This window comes from Branchiostoma floridae, chromosome 1 (genome assembly GCF_000003815.2).
Source record: "Branchiostoma floridae strain S238N-H82 chromosome 1, Bfl_VNyyK, whole genome shotgun sequence".
NCBI classification, from domain to species: Eukaryota; Metazoa; Chordata; class Leptocardii; order Amphioxiformes; family Branchiostomatidae; genus Branchiostoma; species Branchiostoma floridae.
In genome coordinates, this window is record NC_049979.1 from 25,759,723 (window position 1) to 25,777,102 (window position 17,380).

At 42.6% G+C, this 17,380-nt stretch overlaps 1 protein-coding gene across 1 annotated transcript; it reads left to right on the forward strand.

The window, feature by feature from the left end:
• Positions 1-4,734: 4,734 nt before the first annotated feature.
• On the forward strand, positions 4,735-10,823 carry LOC118420459 (homeobox protein six1b-like). Its single transcript, XM_035827279.1, has 2 exons — positions 4,735-5,669; positions 9,262-10,823. Exons 1-2 carry the CDS (start codon positions 5,011-5,013, stop codon positions 9,599-9,601), a joined length of 999 nt encoding a protein of 332 aa, XP_035683172.1. The 5' UTR covers positions 4,735-5,010; the 3' UTR covers positions 9,602-10,823.
• Positions 10,824-17,380: the final 6,557 nt, after the last annotated feature.

The window sequence follows — 17,380 nt, forward strand, 5'->3', positions numbered from 1 at the left end:
AAATCCTCTTCGTCGCTCTCAATTAAGCCCCACCGCCGCCCTTTAATGACTCTACCCTCTCTTTAACCTCTCGACGAATAGTCCAATTAACTTCGGGTGTGACGACACGTCCTTTTACCCGTGTTTTCTAGGCGAGGGTTTTTCCCAATTAGTTGTGGTTTTCGGCTTTCGTTGCCGGTGGCATTGTTGTGTGATGTTTCTATTTATGCCGTGAAGAACCCTTTTGAAAGATATGCAGACTCCATATCACAGATCCTTCGGTCACTGTAGAAAAGATATCGTATGAAATCCGGCATATTTGAAAGAAAATCATTCCTTTATCAGGTTACATCACTTTTCAAATTTTCAGACGACAGAGCTTGATTCTATTACTGCAGAGAACTACGTTAATTTGTATGTTTGTATAATTGTTAGTCTGTTGATTCTTGTACGCATCAAGTGTAAATGATTCTAGAAGTCGTCATTTTGAATTGTAGCACTGCTTCTGTCGACCGTTGTAATTTGGTTTGCAATTCAGTTGTTTCAAACTGCCCAAAAAACAAAAAGCTTTTATGTTATCTAAAACATTATTTCTCACCTCAGGTTTCTACTATCCGAGTTTGCTTCCTTTTAGTTCATAACTGTGAAGCTTATTTTTAACACAACGTAAAGAACAATAAATGAACATGTGATATTGTGTGAACGATTAACGTTTTATTGCATAGTCAGTGTGCCTTGGTTAATGAAGAAATTCAGCAAGCAAAGCAAATACGTTCAGTTGTTAGCCAACAATGTCATTCTACCACTTCGTCTGAGACGAAGCAGAATTGACATCTGTGTCTGTCATTGAATTACATGCTGTCTGCGCGCGTGTGTTTGTTTGTGTGTTTGTGTGTGTGTGTTTGTGTGTGTGTGTGTGCGTGCGCGTGCGTGCGTGCGTGTGTGTGTATGTGTTTGCGTGTGTACCTGTGTTTGTGCGTGCATGTGTGTGAGTGTGTGTGTGTGTGTGTGTGTGTGTGTGTGTTTGTTTATACCAGTGTGTGTTTGTGTGTGTGCGTGCCTGTGTATATATATGTGTGCGAGCGTGTGTATATTTGTGCGTCTGTGTGGGGGTGTGCGCTCGTGTGTGTGTGTGTGTGCAACCTTGGTGTGTGTGTGTTTGTTGCCACATTGTAAGATTTTTTAAATGATTCATAGTCATCCATGGCTCCCTTCTAGTTGTGCGGGCATGATACCAATGATAATTAGTCAATGTTGACGTCTTCCTCCAAAAGTTCTTAGTAAGCTATAGTAAAAATAGATGTGTCCTTTGTAACGTGTATATAAAGTGTGCAATCCCTTTCTCTGTCGGGACATATGTTTTTGTACATGTCTACTGTAAATGCAGAAATAGTCGCGGTGGATTAATGTTCGCGGTTTTCGCGGTGACCACTTCACCGCGAACTTAAAACCACCGCGAACATTTTTCTATTATGGTATTAGCTATAGACTGCAGTCTATTGCGTTACCGCGAAGTTAAATCCACCGCGAAAAGTCCCTTTTCCCGCTACCGCGAAATTAAATCCCCGCGAAATTAAATGCATTTACAGTATTCTGTTTTATATGTTATGTTCATGTAGAAGCAATTTTGTTCATGTAGCAGTAATGTGCATGTATATTGTTAAGCTAATTTTGTGGATCATGAATGAACTCAAACCCCAACAGGACAAACAGATCACGGTTATATACGGTTTCTGATCCTGCAGGTGACGATCCGCCGCCTCAGGTTCAATAGCGGCCGTGCTACTCGAGAAAGACCGATGCCTGCTCCCGCCAGCTCCGGCCTGACACGCCGTGACACGTGACAAATGCGTCCCATTGTTCCCGCCGATTGTCAAACCACAATGGAAACAAGACCCGTACATCAATGTCTGCGCACTTGTTTGATTTCCTCTCCTCCAACAATTATTTCCAATGGAAATGATTTTTCCTCCCTCTTTTTTCATGCAAAGCCGAGCACTATGGCTTGAAGAAGAGAATCTGTTATAGTTTTTTTTTAAATAACGTTAACAAAAACCAACAAGTTGATTGTTAGAAATTTGTTGTGGTTAACAACGTCGCCGTCTTTTTATCTCTTTGTAGATTCGCAGTTTAAATTTTTTAACATTTTATCAGACTTTATCATATTTTATTTTATTGATACTTCGAATTCATTTTGCCAGACCCTATGCTATATACGATATCATGTAGCATGTTTATGACGTTGTATTTTTATTCTGTTGGAAGCATTTGAGGTTTTTCTTTACAGTTTTTGAAAAAAAAGATGTACTGTACATTTATTTTTTCTAGATTGTAAACTAAAATCCTGTCACTGGCTATACACAGCAGCACTTCTTTATCAAGAGTCCTTTCATTTTCTAAATAAGACAAATGTCTTCTTCCTTTCTTTCTCTATGATACGATGCAATGTGCTTACTAAGTGCTACACCAAGTTAGACTCTTTTGTTTTGTGAGTTTACATCGCTAACTCATGTATAGTGCCTGTCACTTTTGTTACCTGTACATAACCATACCTTATCACCGATGGAATTGTTGCGCAAACATCTGTAGAACTAGGTCATTATATCTGTACATTATTCCAAATGTGATACCAGATCATTCACACATGACTGTACCATATAATGCTACATATCAGAGATGATATTTTGTTGTTCTGTATATGTATGTTAGTATACTTTATTAGTTGTTGCCATACGTTGTATCCTGTACAATTATGGAGTAATAAAGTTCATTGTATACCATTCTGGGCCATGGTTGATACGTTATAGTTCATATTGTAGACATTAATTTCATCATGTGTTTGCAATCATGTGACTATGATGACGTTGGTATTGTCACTATTGACGTAAGCAGTTTAGACATAGCTTACGTCTATTAACGCAACGAGGTTAAAAAAATATCTTTAACCTCTTTGATTAACTTAAGTAGTGTAGACATGGTAATATTGTACACTATTGACGAAAACAGGGTTGACATATAGTTTAATGTTCATTGGGTGTTTGCAATCACGATGCTATGACATAGTACATGAAGTATTGGCCGCCATGTTGGAGGATTAAACCTTGAAGTCACCAGGCAAATTTGAACCTGTGTATGTAATCAGGCCATACTTATTTGACTATATGGATGACATCCAATGGACACCCCAAAACTGATGCGAGCGTGCGAAGAATTTCATTATGAAATCTAATCGACCACGAAGGTTGAATGAATAGCTGAATACAATGGTTAAGGTATGCCAAACAAGGTATGCCAAACAAAAAATCATTCATTTTTTGTCCCTTCACCTCTTCTTCTTTTAACTTTAGAATGTTTCGCTTATGAACATCCTTTTCCCGATACTTCTGTGAAAATACGACATATGTCGTATGTTTGCTCATTTCGCTGCTTCTTTGCTAAGTTTACAGTAGGTCTTAGATTTACAAAGTCAATTTTTGTAAGGCAAAAATATAGGCAATCTACAAGAAATATAAGAGTAGAAGTTAGTAGCTGTGCCTAACACCCGCAATGCCAACTAAGCCCAAACTCCTTGCTTCTTGGCTGATGCTTGGAAACTCCTGCTCTTGTCAAGTATTCCAAGACCCTCTTTTGCGCCTTGTCTCAAGTTGTTAAAATTGATCTGGTTAAACTGTATGAGTTCTGGTCAGTTTCCTTCCCGTCGTGCCTACTTCATAGCCTGCACACTTGTAGCTGAGGTTACCATGGCAACTCGTCTACCCGCAGGGCGCAAGCGCTTTATCATCACCATGGTAACGTTAGTGTTGCGCGGGGGTGTCGGGAGAGTTGGTATTGAGATAGCCGTTTCCTAGGAGAGGGACTAGTCTGCGACTCTCTAAACCGCATGCCTCGTCGGGTCTCATAATTGATATAAACGTGTTTTAAACGTGTTAAAAAGGTCCTAACTAGAGGATAGAATGACAGATGATCAGTCATAGCGCAAAAAAGCTTGAATCTTTAATAGATCAGGCTTTTTTGATAGGACAGAAAGTACAGCGACTTTTGTATGGTCAAATCTTATACTCCACACGACAACTGTATTTGTAAATCTCTCTATCTGTATCTATATCTTCAACTTAAGCCATGCGCCAATTTACAAGTCCTTTTAAAAAGTAAGATTGAAAATTGTCTGTCAAAGACTTGTTGTTCTACGTCCGACGCTAGCGTGAAAGAACTTGACCGCTTAGTGTAGCCCGCCTGCAAAATAACTTAAAGATTGCGTACAGTGTGACATTGCAATAGATCTACAGTTAGAAGATGTTAAAGACGATATTATTGATTAAATTTCGTTTGGTCAGTTGTGTGTTTTATTACTTTACCCCAAGGCGTGCACTTTTCTCGTTGAATTCCTCGCGTTACCTTTCTTCCAACTGATTACCCAAAACTATTTCCCTGATCTACGTAGGACAGTACAAAGTTTTATTGTCAATTCATGTGAGGGTTTTTCTAATACGTTTCGTCCCACTCGAGGTAGAGAATTACAGCATAGTTGGCCCTTTTGCCCCAAGTCAGTGCCGATAGCTGGGAGCACATCTGATAACAATCTGGGCGAATGAACGCCAAGCCTCCTAACTTGGCAAGGCCCCGGGTCCGTCCCTGCCTGCGAGAGGCCCGAGAAAGGGGGGGCAGGCATTCTTCATATACCAGAAGGGCTGAGAACTTCTCACATTACAAACACGTCTAATGGGTATTGTTTTAGAAGGCTGGAGATACAGAAGAAGGTAACTCTACACCGCTTGCTGAGTAGTGTTAGACATGCTCTTATTGTCGCTGTGAGTGACAGGGTGTCCGGACACGACAATGCCCGTCCTGTTCTCTATTGATGACAAAAGACGCGTGGGCCAATCAGCGGCGCGCCCCGACCATTCCCAGCCTTTGTAAATACAAAACACACATCCCGTTTCATTAGTCCGCGTCCAGTTCAAGCCGAGACGGCGCGTACGGTGTGTGTGTGCGTGTGTTGTGCTTTCCTCGGTGTCTGTTCAACTTGAGGAGATGGCAAACGCTGTCGAGAACGTGAACCCGAATGTGAACCAGGGAGTGGATATGGGCACGGGGACTCCCGGAGTCCAGACGAGCCAGACTATCAACGGGGGCGACACCTCCTCGACCCTGACGTTCTCTCCCGAGCAAGTCGCCTGTGTCTGCGAGGCTCTGCAGCAAGGAGGGGACATCGAGAGATTAGCTCGGTTCCTCTGGTCCCTGCCGCCCAACGAGTTGTTGAGAGGCAGCGAGAGCGTCCTGAAGGCCCGGGCCATCGTGGCTTTCCACCGGGGCAGTTTCAAAGAACTCTACGCTATTCTGGAGAGCCACAACTTCGACACGTCCAACCATCAAATGCTACAAGACATGTGGTACAAGGCGCACTACATCGAAGCACAGAAAATCCGCGGACGTCCACTAGGAGCTGTGGACAAGTACAGACTGAGGAGAAAATTCCCGCTCCCTCGAACCATCTGGGACGGCGAAGAGACCGTCTACTGCTTCAAGGAGAAAGCAAGACAAGCCCTGAAGGAGATGTACAACAACAACCGGTACCCGACTCCAGACGAGAAGCGAAACTTAGCCAAGAAGACGGGCCTCACACTCACACAAGTCAGCAACTGGTTCAAGAACAGGCGACAAAGAGACAGGACTCCATCCATACACAAGGGGTAAGTCTTTTTGGTTAGGTACGGAGTTTTACCACATGTTGTTATCACAGGCGCTGATTGAGCACAGCCACGCCGACATGACAGACCCCTACCAAAACAAACCGCACCAGTTTATTACTCGCTCCCCTTCCTCAATTAACTCCAACAGATTTGCTTTACAATGGGCCCATATCCTGTTATATAGTGTTTTTGTTGTCTACCCTTCGGTAGTACCGTCCCCCTCTATTCAGGCTTACCTAAATATTTGGAAGCGGGGGCCTTTACAACAAGTCAAGAAACTGTGAATGGTCGGGCCGGGGGATTTCTGCCACATACCGACGTCTCGCGTCGGTGGAAAGATCTACCCCCGTGTCTACCCAGTGGCTCCGGTGTGAGTTATAATTATCCTCGAGAGCCACTCCAAGCACAACACAAGTGTGTGTGTATACACGGTAGTCCAACATGCTTTCTCCCTGACTGAATCCTTATGTACCTACTACAGTCTACATCCCAAAATCATAGACTCGCTACACTCCATTATCTTTTGTCACAGACGAACCAAAGTTTACATTTCTGCGAACTCTCCCAGCGTTGACCTGGATACACATCCAAGACAACTGCTTCCAAGGAAAAAGTCAACGCCAGATTCCCACACACAAACATTACGGTGTGAACTCCCACTAGGATAAGTCCCTCCCGGTGTATATTCTACTGTTTATACACCTGCGAGTACGTTTAGCCACCAAGGCCTGTAGGCAAACGCGCCGGGGGCTCATTAGATTGGAATTACTCCAGCTATGGTCTACGGAAAGATGTTCTAGCCTTCTAGGAGTCCAAGTGATCACGACATGTTGTTCCTGTTTTCACTACACAGCTCCGTGTAGAAATGGAAGGCAGAGAGAAATGTGGCACTAGCAAGTGTTGACAGGACGTGTCTGTAGGAAGGGTTTCGTGAAGACGAGGGGTCGGGTCGGAAATCGTCAAGCCACACTAAAGTTGTCTGTCAAAATTGGCCCTCGAGTTGTCGGCGAAGCCTTGGTTTATGGTGGTGATACTTCAGGTGGTACGTTTACACCGACCCCTCCAGTTCACATGCTTGGCATTTTTTTGTTTGTGTACTTTTTTCCAGACGACAAGGAACGTCCGTGTGTCAAAATGGCGGCCACTGGTTTTACAGATCGCCCTAACCTAAACCTGTCATTGCCCGTCTGTAAGCCCCTGTGTATCCCTGGGGCCCGTAGGGTCACTCACTCCCAGAACCTGCCAAATTTTGTGTTTGCTCGATTGATTTTTGACGTATTTGTCGCCTCCCCTGCTGGCTTAATTATATTTTGACACCTCGATCAAATCAGAGTGTTAAAAGTATCTAGAGTGTTACTAGAATCTTTTAGCATACATATGTTATTCTAAAAGTCTTGTACTTGCTGGTTCAAAATATTCGTTTTTCCTACACGAACACTCTACGTAACAATGATACAGTTTTATAGGCTAGTCTTATGATTTATGTCTGATTGAGAAATTGAAGTATACAATAGTCCACTTTGCTGTCCAATGGATTTTGCACGCATGTGTTGTTCATTTGAAGCGATGGCGATTAATTTATTGATGGTCCGTACTCTGTGGATACTAAAGTGTTCTCGCCAGCTTCGTTTTGTCTGTTCATGTGCCTTTTGGTAAGGCAAGACGTCTTGTATCGAGAACTTCAAGCGAAGATAGACAAAACAAAATCGTACTGAGAGATCTTGTTATCTCTGACTACTGAGCAGTAACTGACGGAGAAAAAAACAAGACGTCAGAAAAACTGCTATTACAATGAAGCCCTAGAAGAAACGCTCAGTACTAGTATTTATGTTTCCTGTGTAGCAGAAAACACTGCTTCTTAGGTTTGTTGCCCAAACCTGTCTTGGAAAGGTCAACTTGTGATATTTGTTCTGAGAGCTACCGGAGAAGTTTCTACAAGACCTCACTGCACGAACTCATCCTGTTACAATAACAATTGAGATTACGATTGGAAGGGGAGGGATTGTAGAAGAAACAGTCGTGATTATGTTGCATTCTTTTGTTTGTAAGTATTTATTTTGATTGTCTCAAACGCAGTCAAAGGACGTGCCCTATGGTTTCCCGTATGTTCTTCAACTTCAAACGTATTAACAGATAGAAGGGAGGGGGTGGCTGTTAACTTCAGTGGTCCTGATAATATATATCGTGCGAAAATATAATATAATTATCAGTGGCATACAAATCAAAACACGCTGGTTCTCCCTTGTAAGATTGTTATTTATCATAATTTGTTTTGGGACTAGGCTAAACAGGGCCTTCTACAAGTAGTAGGTAGTTGTCTTGATACATGTATTTGAAGTTTCTCCAAAAAAGGACCGTGATACTGTAAATATGAAAAAAAGAACGACCGTAACTCAAGATTTACTTGAACGACGGCAAGTTATGTCTTTTTGTAGCAAGAAGTTTGACCACTATTTTACAGTTTGTCTTCATCACATGTTGCTTTTCTGATTTCACATTCCTATTTTGTCGTCCCAACCTCCTTGGTCGTCCGTTAGCAAGAAAACGGAACCCAAAGCACGGCCCATTGTTTATGGAAAACAAGGACATATCTTCGCGCCAAACAACACCTGCCTAATGCTACATTTATAACTACCTAATAGACATTATATACGGATAGTGAGATACTGACCACTCCATGTATACACATGGCCACAATTCTGGGCTTAGAAGTTTATCCGGAAAGTTATTTGCAAACGTTGGGTTCAAGATTGTTTTGTCTAGTTTTCTGAACTCTTATAATCAAACGGTTGAGGGAATTTTGGATGCCAGGTCTTCATTTTTTCTTAACTGGAAAATTAGGTTCATCATGTGCTTGAACGATATCAAATCATATTTTAGAATGAGGATTTTAATATGCGCTCGTAATATATTAAGATGTTATTGATGCTCAAAGTGAGCTGTAGGGTTTAAACAAATTGTCTATTTGTGTACTGTTTATTTTGTCTGTTTTGTGTTGTTTTGGTTTCCTATTTTGCATACTGAATGTTTATTCGTCCCACAAATGAAATGTGTCTCTCCAGTCTACCCTTTAGGGGTATAGCTACAGGCTAACAGTAAAGGTTTGGAAATCCCCCCCCCCCCCCAAAAAAAAATGCCGAAGAAAAACTTGTATTACATTTCCATTTGGTGAATGTAACCTTACACGTTGGGCCTATGCCCATTTCTTGCAGATATATAGGAATATCAGATGTGCAAAAGAATTTTCACACAAAGAATTGGCATATGAAACTCGTATAGTCTTTCATCAAGATGGGGGGGCAACAAGTTTGAAGTTCATTGCCAAAAATTTCTGTTGACACATGGCCTATTGTATAACATTCAAATGATGCTAAATATTTGGAGATGTCAGATATTGACGCATCTATACTATGATGAAATTCATGGTTGGGGGACCGTTAGGAATTTTTTGCAATCATAGCAGCTAATTTGTCAGTTTTAGATATTTTGGCGAATGTGTCATTTGTAACATAGGGAGGTTGTGGCCTAACAAAAAAAGTAGAAAACAAATTGTGAAGATATGTAATAAACGTTGGTGTTGTTTCCCGAACAGAGACGACAGACACAGTGGATTGGACAGCGGAGATGAAGATCTGAAGGGTCATCTCAACGGCGACCTCTCGCACGACCTCTCCCAGCTGACCGCACGGGTGGACAAGATGGACAGCAGCATAGCGACCACGCCGGTGCATGCGCAACAACAACAGGCGCATCTCCAACATCACCACAGCGCGCATGCGCACCATATGGTAGGCTTGGACTTTCCCGGTGACGTCGAGTCCAAGTCGTGCGTCCCGACGCCTCACGAACTGCTCGGCTCGTGCTCGGCCGTGGAAACATCCGTACTCTGCACGCCTGTCAGTACCATCGTCAAAGGCGAGCCTCCACAGTAAAGAGAAGAAAACAAACAAAAGAAAACAAGATCAAATCTCTCCACGTATCATTCCTAAAACTTCTCACTCTCCAAAAATGTATACTTCAAACACTCCATATTTTCTTTTCATAACTTTGAATTGACATGTCAATAGTCATTCCGATTTTATTTTGTTTGATTCTTTCTTTGTTGGCAGCATTTCTCTCCTGCTGTCTTTTCCTCCTTTCGTCCCCAAACATAAATATTGTACATACCATTTTAGTTAGGACGAGTTTTATTCCTTATGAAGTTGTGCCAAATACTTCTTCATGTGAGAGATGTAAAATGTTGTGCGTGTGCACGTGTTGTTTTGAGACCAGCAATGCGCATGTGTAGTAGGATCCAAGAATGGATGCTCTCAATCCAGAAGCCCCTCACATATATAGCCGTTTGGTTTGTATATTCTATATGTAATAGGAACTCTTGATGTTATACGTGCAGTCTTAAAAACGTATTTTTGTTGTATGATATTACGGAACCTCTATGTCCCCTAGATATACTTTCTATGAAGGTTGTTCCAGTACTTGGAGGGGGCTTGTCTCTTTTGTATCACAGGGTTTCGTTTCACTGTTGTTTTTGCGGAGTTAGAAACACAAACACAAAGTTTTGACACCCGTATTCGAACTTTTCTCGTTATTTTGCCGTTCCTTGCCGTGTTTGACATGTAATTATCGGCAGTTTTCCGACAACATCAAACTTTCGCCTCTTGTGGAAAAAAAATAGGCCATCAGCCAAAGGCAAACATCATCGCCTTATATGGAAGTATCCAAGAGCTGTGATGTCGAATGTAGTTGAAAATTCGTCGCTGCACATTCATCTTAGTGACAACACCGTGCGAATCTGTGTTCAAATTATGCTTCCAGTTTTCCCTAGTATTTGCTTGTTCAGATTGCCGAACTGTTATCATTGATGTAATATTTGTATACCAAAGAATCATGAAGTAAAACTTCATTGTGCAGAAGCTAGTAATTTTGGTGTGTCGCAAATATTTACGCACTTTCTTGCAAACACTGGTGCGGGGAAGGTGGGGAGGGGGGGCATTGCAGACCTAACCATTTGTCCGTCCATTCCCCCCATATGTTCAGGTGCTATCGCCTAAAGCGGAACTAAACGCACATGATAAATGCTGTTCGTCCATAACTGGAACTAGACAGGCCTCCTGTTGGTCGTTTAGATGCAATAAACATCCTATTGTAGTGCAACAAGCCCGTTTGGTGTTGATGCCCCCCTCGAGAATTGAAATAGATTTAGAAAGCCCCTGAGTCCTGCGATGGCTGTCACGATTTCATGCCATAGAAGGCACTACTTGCAGTTTCCACCAGAGCCACTTTCGGCCCTTTATTCTTTTCATTCATGACCCGGAGTTTTGGAGCTTCCTTTTTACCATATTGTATACATTTGGGGCCCCAGCCCCCGCATGCATGTCCACGCACAATAAAAAAAGGAGGCTCTTTAGCCTGTTTTGTGATGTTAGTAGTATTGCCTGCAAAAGCTAAGGATGCGTGCTTGACAATCATCACATGAAAGGCTTTTTTTCCATTGAAACATTAAAGATTTACTTGGCCACCGTCTTTTAATACTAGAATATCAAAAGTGCCAATTTTAAGTGACATCCAAGAGCGTTTGTTATTGGATAGGCCTTTCAGAGCATCTCTTATGAACAGGGGGATGTGTAGGCGACTCTTTCCATGTTGAGACCTTGCTGTGCGCCTGCGAAAAGTACACATCGGGGATAAGAAGAACTGTGAAGCTCTCGTCATGGGGGTAAACGTCAATGTGGTCTTGTACCACCCCAGGAGTACAGACTACCTCTGTTGTAGCTTGTTTTTGGTAGAGCTTATCGACTGAAGGGGGGTTCAACATACATATCGGATGAGGTAATGCTTCTGCTATTCACGTGTGTGATGACTCTCGCTTCCCCTCTCTCGACCCCCTTTGGGATCATCTAACCCTAACCTTGGGCTTCTGACTCCTCAGACCTGACGACTTTTATAGGCAGGCCCTTTTCATGACACCGTCGCCTCCAAGTTTTCCTTCCAACAATGCCCCGCAAACGGACTAACTCGAGTTCCCAGCGAGTTGTAAGAGGAGGATGGCTACAAATCGATATAGGCTGCTGGGTTGACGGAGAGACTTTAGATAAGGAAAGTCTGGCATACAATGGGTCCATGTAACCGTACACGTTCATCCACCGTTGCGTCTACACGCGTGAGGGGAGCAAAATCTGCCATTTGAGAAGCTAATTGATCCGAGGTGCTGACACCCATTTCACGGGATTTATGATAGATCGGATTATAATATACGCTCCGGCTCCCATCTTTAGAAACCCTACTCGCTACCGAGACACCGAGGGGAACCAGGGGAATAAACCTAGCGGAAAACATGTTCACCATTATTGATTTGTCAAGAGTAAGTCATTGAGATGTAAATGTATATTGTACTTCCCTCCGTATACAATGACATAACAATACGGCCATTAGTGAGGAACGGCAATGGCAAAGCAGACGGGACCAGAGTTGTTGTGTGTATACACGAGTGTATTAGTAAATGGAGACGCGGGGAATATAACGGGGTAACTTGTGTCATTGCACCTGAGATTGGAGAGACATTCGAGACAAGTCCCGTCTTTTTGTTCTACTCATTCCCCGCCAGTCATAGCAAAAGTCAAAGCTGACTTTGAGTAGTAACGCGACTCCAAAAAAATCTTTTTTTCTTTTATGACTTGGAGGAAAGTAGTGAGCACCATCTGTCACATTGATAGGTGTAGAAAGGCCCGCGACAATGCGCGTGCGGTGATTATGACAAATTTTCCAATTATACAGTGAAGCAAAATGGACGCATACACCGGAACGCATCATTCTTATGGTGTAGGGAAGGAAAAAAATGTTTTTTGATACGGAGATTTAAACTGCAAAGTTTCCAGTGGTTTTTAAAGTAACAATCTCTTATATTCCTCCCTTTGTGAATATGCTGAATGTTTTGTAAAATATCTTCGCAGGGATTTGGAAAAAAATTCTTGGTAGTTACTGACATTAGGTATAAATTACTATAATAAAAATACCTTTTTCGCTACATGTGTGCATTGTTAGCGATTTGTATCTACATTTTGAGACAAAAGAGCATGTTCGCCGGAACTTGAAGTCAAATCACAGAGTATCCTTCCGATCTAGGTACAATATATACATACTCCGTGCAAATAGTTCACGTTAAACAGTGTAGTGCAGGATTTGCAACCACACAATTTGTGTATAAAATCGAGGACACATTATATCCGTTTGTAATGTCCTTTGGAAAATGATGGACACAGAAGCATTGTACCTGAAATGTTATTTTTTTCTTCAATGCAGAAGGTTTTCATACTTGTTCAATAACGTCTGAACACAGGAACATGTTACTGATTTCTGTAATCTTACTTCGTACTTGATTCAGAAGGGACATTTTCCTTTTTCTTCTTCTCAAACAATCTTTTTTTCTTCTCGAAGCAATATTTTTCTGTGTTTTTTACTTTAGTGAGTATGCTCAAAACATCTCACTGAAAGAAATCCTTTCCATTTGGCAAGGCCAAATGCGTCCCTCATGCTTTTCATTGCCAGACCCCCATGGGCAACCACGATCTCATTTTCTGCAGGTGTGCGAGTGGGGGGTGTAGGGCTGGGATTGATTCTTCTAGCCTGGTAGGGATCTAATTCAAGGCATGATACCGTGATCGAGAAGAGAGCCAAACATACAGTAGCTAGGTAAATACAGCGCGAGCAAGGCTTAGCCAAAACGCAGCCACAAAGCGTAGCTTGGGCAGTAACATTCTTGGTAGACGGACAGATTTTGAGGAAGGGTTTCTCAGAAAAATTTGTTTTCTTTGCACCTGTTCGTTTGAAACCACAGAGAACCACATCGGAGTCGATTTGCTTGCAGAAACTTGGAGGGAGCACAGCGATACCGACTTTGGTAAACGCTTGAACCAAAATCTTGACTTCTGCCAAACTCTTGTAATTAGAAGGCGGTTTAGAACAGTCGAGTGAGATACAAACCAGGCTTCCTACGATAAGGCCAACCTGTGGGTCAAATTAGGACGCAGAGCAGGAAGCCAAGTTCAACACAAGTCTATTTACGGGGTGGGACCCCTGGCAGAAAGGTAATTACGGCGGAGGTGTGTGGCTTTTGTCCGGTAAAGTAGTCCCAGACGGCCGCTCCTCGCGATGATTGACAGCCCGACAGGACGGTAGCGAACGGGGCGAACAGAACACGGACACGGTCCTCTGCAAGTTCCATATGGGCCCCGTGTTTGCCTTCTCTTGCTAGTGCAAAGTGTACACAGGAGTCGCACTCAGTCCTAATGGGTTGTGGACCCAGCAAACATCGATCAAGATAGTCTCAGTTCCGTCAGCACCTTAAAGACAGGCTAACAACACGGCTTCTGCGTGCGTAAAGCTGCGAAATACATTTTAAAGCTTCTAGGAAACCCCAGATCAGCCAGACTGGGCGCAACTACTAAATTGCAGCAACTCAACTGAATAAAACGTCTGCTATCCAAGACTTGGTAGGCCCTATGGTAAAGATTGAAGGAATGTTGATAATGGTACCGGTGTTACACCGGCATTTTAAATGTCATCTTTAATCTGAAAGATAGAATATTTCCCTGCAAGGTGCCGCAAATACTAGTAATAACTGACAAAAATAACATGTAAATGAATGAAATTACAATGAATGAAAGTCTTTGCGAAAACTAAATGTAAATTACGACATTTATATTGATGCAGAATGTTCTTTTCGATAAAAAATAGCAATTTTTTCACTAAGTTAATTCATTCAAAGTAGAAACTGAGGCCTGCAAAACGCTCCGTGGTAGATTCTTAATGTTGTAGCCTGGTTTTAAAGATATGTCCAGATCTGACAACTGTTTACAAATGTAGACGTTAACTTGATTAGCAGATCGTTACTCGAAACTATCGAGTCTACTATATATAGTATTGCTGGGAAGAATATGGGTTGGATACGGACCATTGTTTGCATTTTGACATATGTGTATGTACCTTTTTTTTGTCGCATGTGGACATATTTTTGATAGAACTAGAATACAGATGTATGTTGTAAAGGTCTTTTTTTCTGTCTCTCCGGCAAAATAAACGGGGAAAACTATCATTTCTAATTTCTCATGATTTCATTATACAAACTCTCAGCATGGCCGAAGACTATCAAGTTGCGAATAATCGAAGTTTTATAAACTTTTGTGACGGGGAAACAAAGCTATGAGTGACCTCGGTGAGAGAGAGAGCTGTGACATTGTGTTGTTCTGGAATTTCAGCTGGCCAAAACGTGCGCACAGTATGGAGTTAGGAACCATAGTGTGTGTGATATATTAGATTTGACCACTTTCTCCGTCTCACTTTCACCTACGCAGCACCGCGCCCAAGCGTAATAAGCGGGCAGGATGAAGGCACAGAAATGCAAATTGTTTTGACAGCAGAATGTGCCACAAGTGTTTAGCAAATGGACAGAAGCCGTCTCCTGACCCTAGGATCAAACACGTACAAAGCTAACACTCCACAAAGGAAGGCAAGGCATGAAATTCTATACACCACCAGGGGCTGTTGCATACATTGTCCGCCTGGGCCCTCATATGAAAAGCGTTTCAAAAGAAGCTGGATGTTTCTTTGCACAAGACTGTGCCTCTCAAAGCCGTAAGATCCGTCCTACAACATTTTCTGTTCGAAACACCCGTGTCCTTTCAGAAATAAACCTGAAGAAAAAGTAGGATAGTTTGTTAACGAGCGCTTCGGACTTCTTGTTCGTTTTGCCCCTATGTCTAGGACGTCCCCATGCGAGCTGCATCACCCAAAGGAGAGCTTCCTCCTTTTTGATTTCAGGCCGCTTTGTCAATGTTTAATTTTGCCCAACAAAAGCCTGATGCCGTAGTACGAGTGCGGCCGGCGACTGACACTGGAATAAAAGGTCTGTACACACCGTTATGGGGTCCGTATTCACCCCCAATAGGATTAACAGGGACTCCGTACTTTATCCATCCAAACGGCTAATACGGGCTGACGTCCAAATTAAACTTGTCTCAGAGGAGGTGGGAGGGACCACGCTCCCGAGATTAGCCCAATTTCCCGCGGTAAAAAAAGTCTGAATCGGCGGTCGCTAATTAGGCGAGTTTGTTTTGTGCGTGTGGTTCAAACACGGTTGGTATGAAATGATGAATGGCTTCATAGTTCACACAAACGGAATGTACAGAATAAGGTACACCCCCAGGCAAAATTTAATATGACACCTTTAGTTGAAATAGAGATTTGGTGAATGCTTAGATTCGCCAGTTTTAACGTAGGGTGGATAAACTCAGTGTTTTCTTTTAGTTCTCTGATTGTCGCTGTTATCTCGATCATGACAAGGCCTATGATCTAAAAATGTTGATTCTTAAACGTCGTTCCGTACATTTTTTCGGTAAAATATATTTTGAGTCTATGTACATGACTCCTTTTTTTCTTGGAAAACTTGATAGACAAAAGAACTGAAATTCTTTGCTAAAAAAGGCAAGAAAAATGAAAGTCTTTCTGAGTGGTGTTTGCTTTTGATATTTCTTCAATTTGTAGATGTCTTTGTACATGACTCCCTTTTTCTTTGAAAACTTGATAGACAAAACAACTGAACTTCATTGCTAAAAAAGGCAAGAAAAACGAAAATATTTCTGAGTGGTGTTTGCTTTTGTTATTTCTTCAAAGTTTAGATGCTTTAGGTTGTAACGTTATTAGATATAATATAGCGATTTTCAGCAATTGTGTTCTTATCAAATCTACATTTTCGCTTCTCACAGAGTCATAAAGGAGTTACAAAACGAGGAATAGAACACCTAGGCATATCTATGACCCAAAGGGCACGTTAAATGACGAACAAAGATGGGAATACGAGAAGAGGCTATGAAATGAAAGTGTTGTGTTGTGTAGTGTGTAGTAACTTGATTCTAGTTGAGGACCAACTGTTGGCTCGAAAATATCACCTGGCCTCTGGCATCCCTACGGTGGAAACCCTGTGGATCTGATTACTGGGAATATTCCAAAAAAACTCAGGGGGTCATTTTACAGAAGGTCTGCGGGGCCTGGCGCACCTTTTCATGCTGTTGTCGATGCGCTCCGCACGGAGCCTCACAGAAAAGACCTTCTACGGTCTGCTGCGCTCCTCCCCGTCGCGATGGCACACAAACTCCCAACACTGGCTCGGCGATTCGATTCTCTCCGCGACCGAGGGTGCTTTTCTGGCGTCCTACCCCGTCGCAGTAAGCCTCTGACACCGGCTTCTCACATCAGAGCGACCCCGTCAGGGCGTCAAGTTCAACAACGAGCGGTCGATACGAGACATTGAACCCGCAGAGTACTACCGAACGTCCGGTGCGGAGTTCTCGCAAGTCGATGTGACCAGACAACAGGTATGACACCAGAAGAAAAAACTTGACACACGCTGTACGACCACGAAATGATTGATGTGAGATTCCAACAGAGGGGTGCAGTTGCCATAGTAACCCATACATCAATTGATAACAAGACAAGCGTCTGGGAAAGACACTCACAGATATTTGAAGTTAAGAATGAAGTTCCTCATCTTCTGAATTTGATCGGGACTTCCTTCACGAACCAACGCAAAATTTCCGAGGATCTCGGGACCCTTTGATGGTCTGCCGCGGGGAGACAAAGTTTGTGTGGTGTGTGTTTGACAAACCCTCCCCCTTTTTCTTGTAGACTTCTCAGTGCCAGCTTCTTTTCTGTCAATA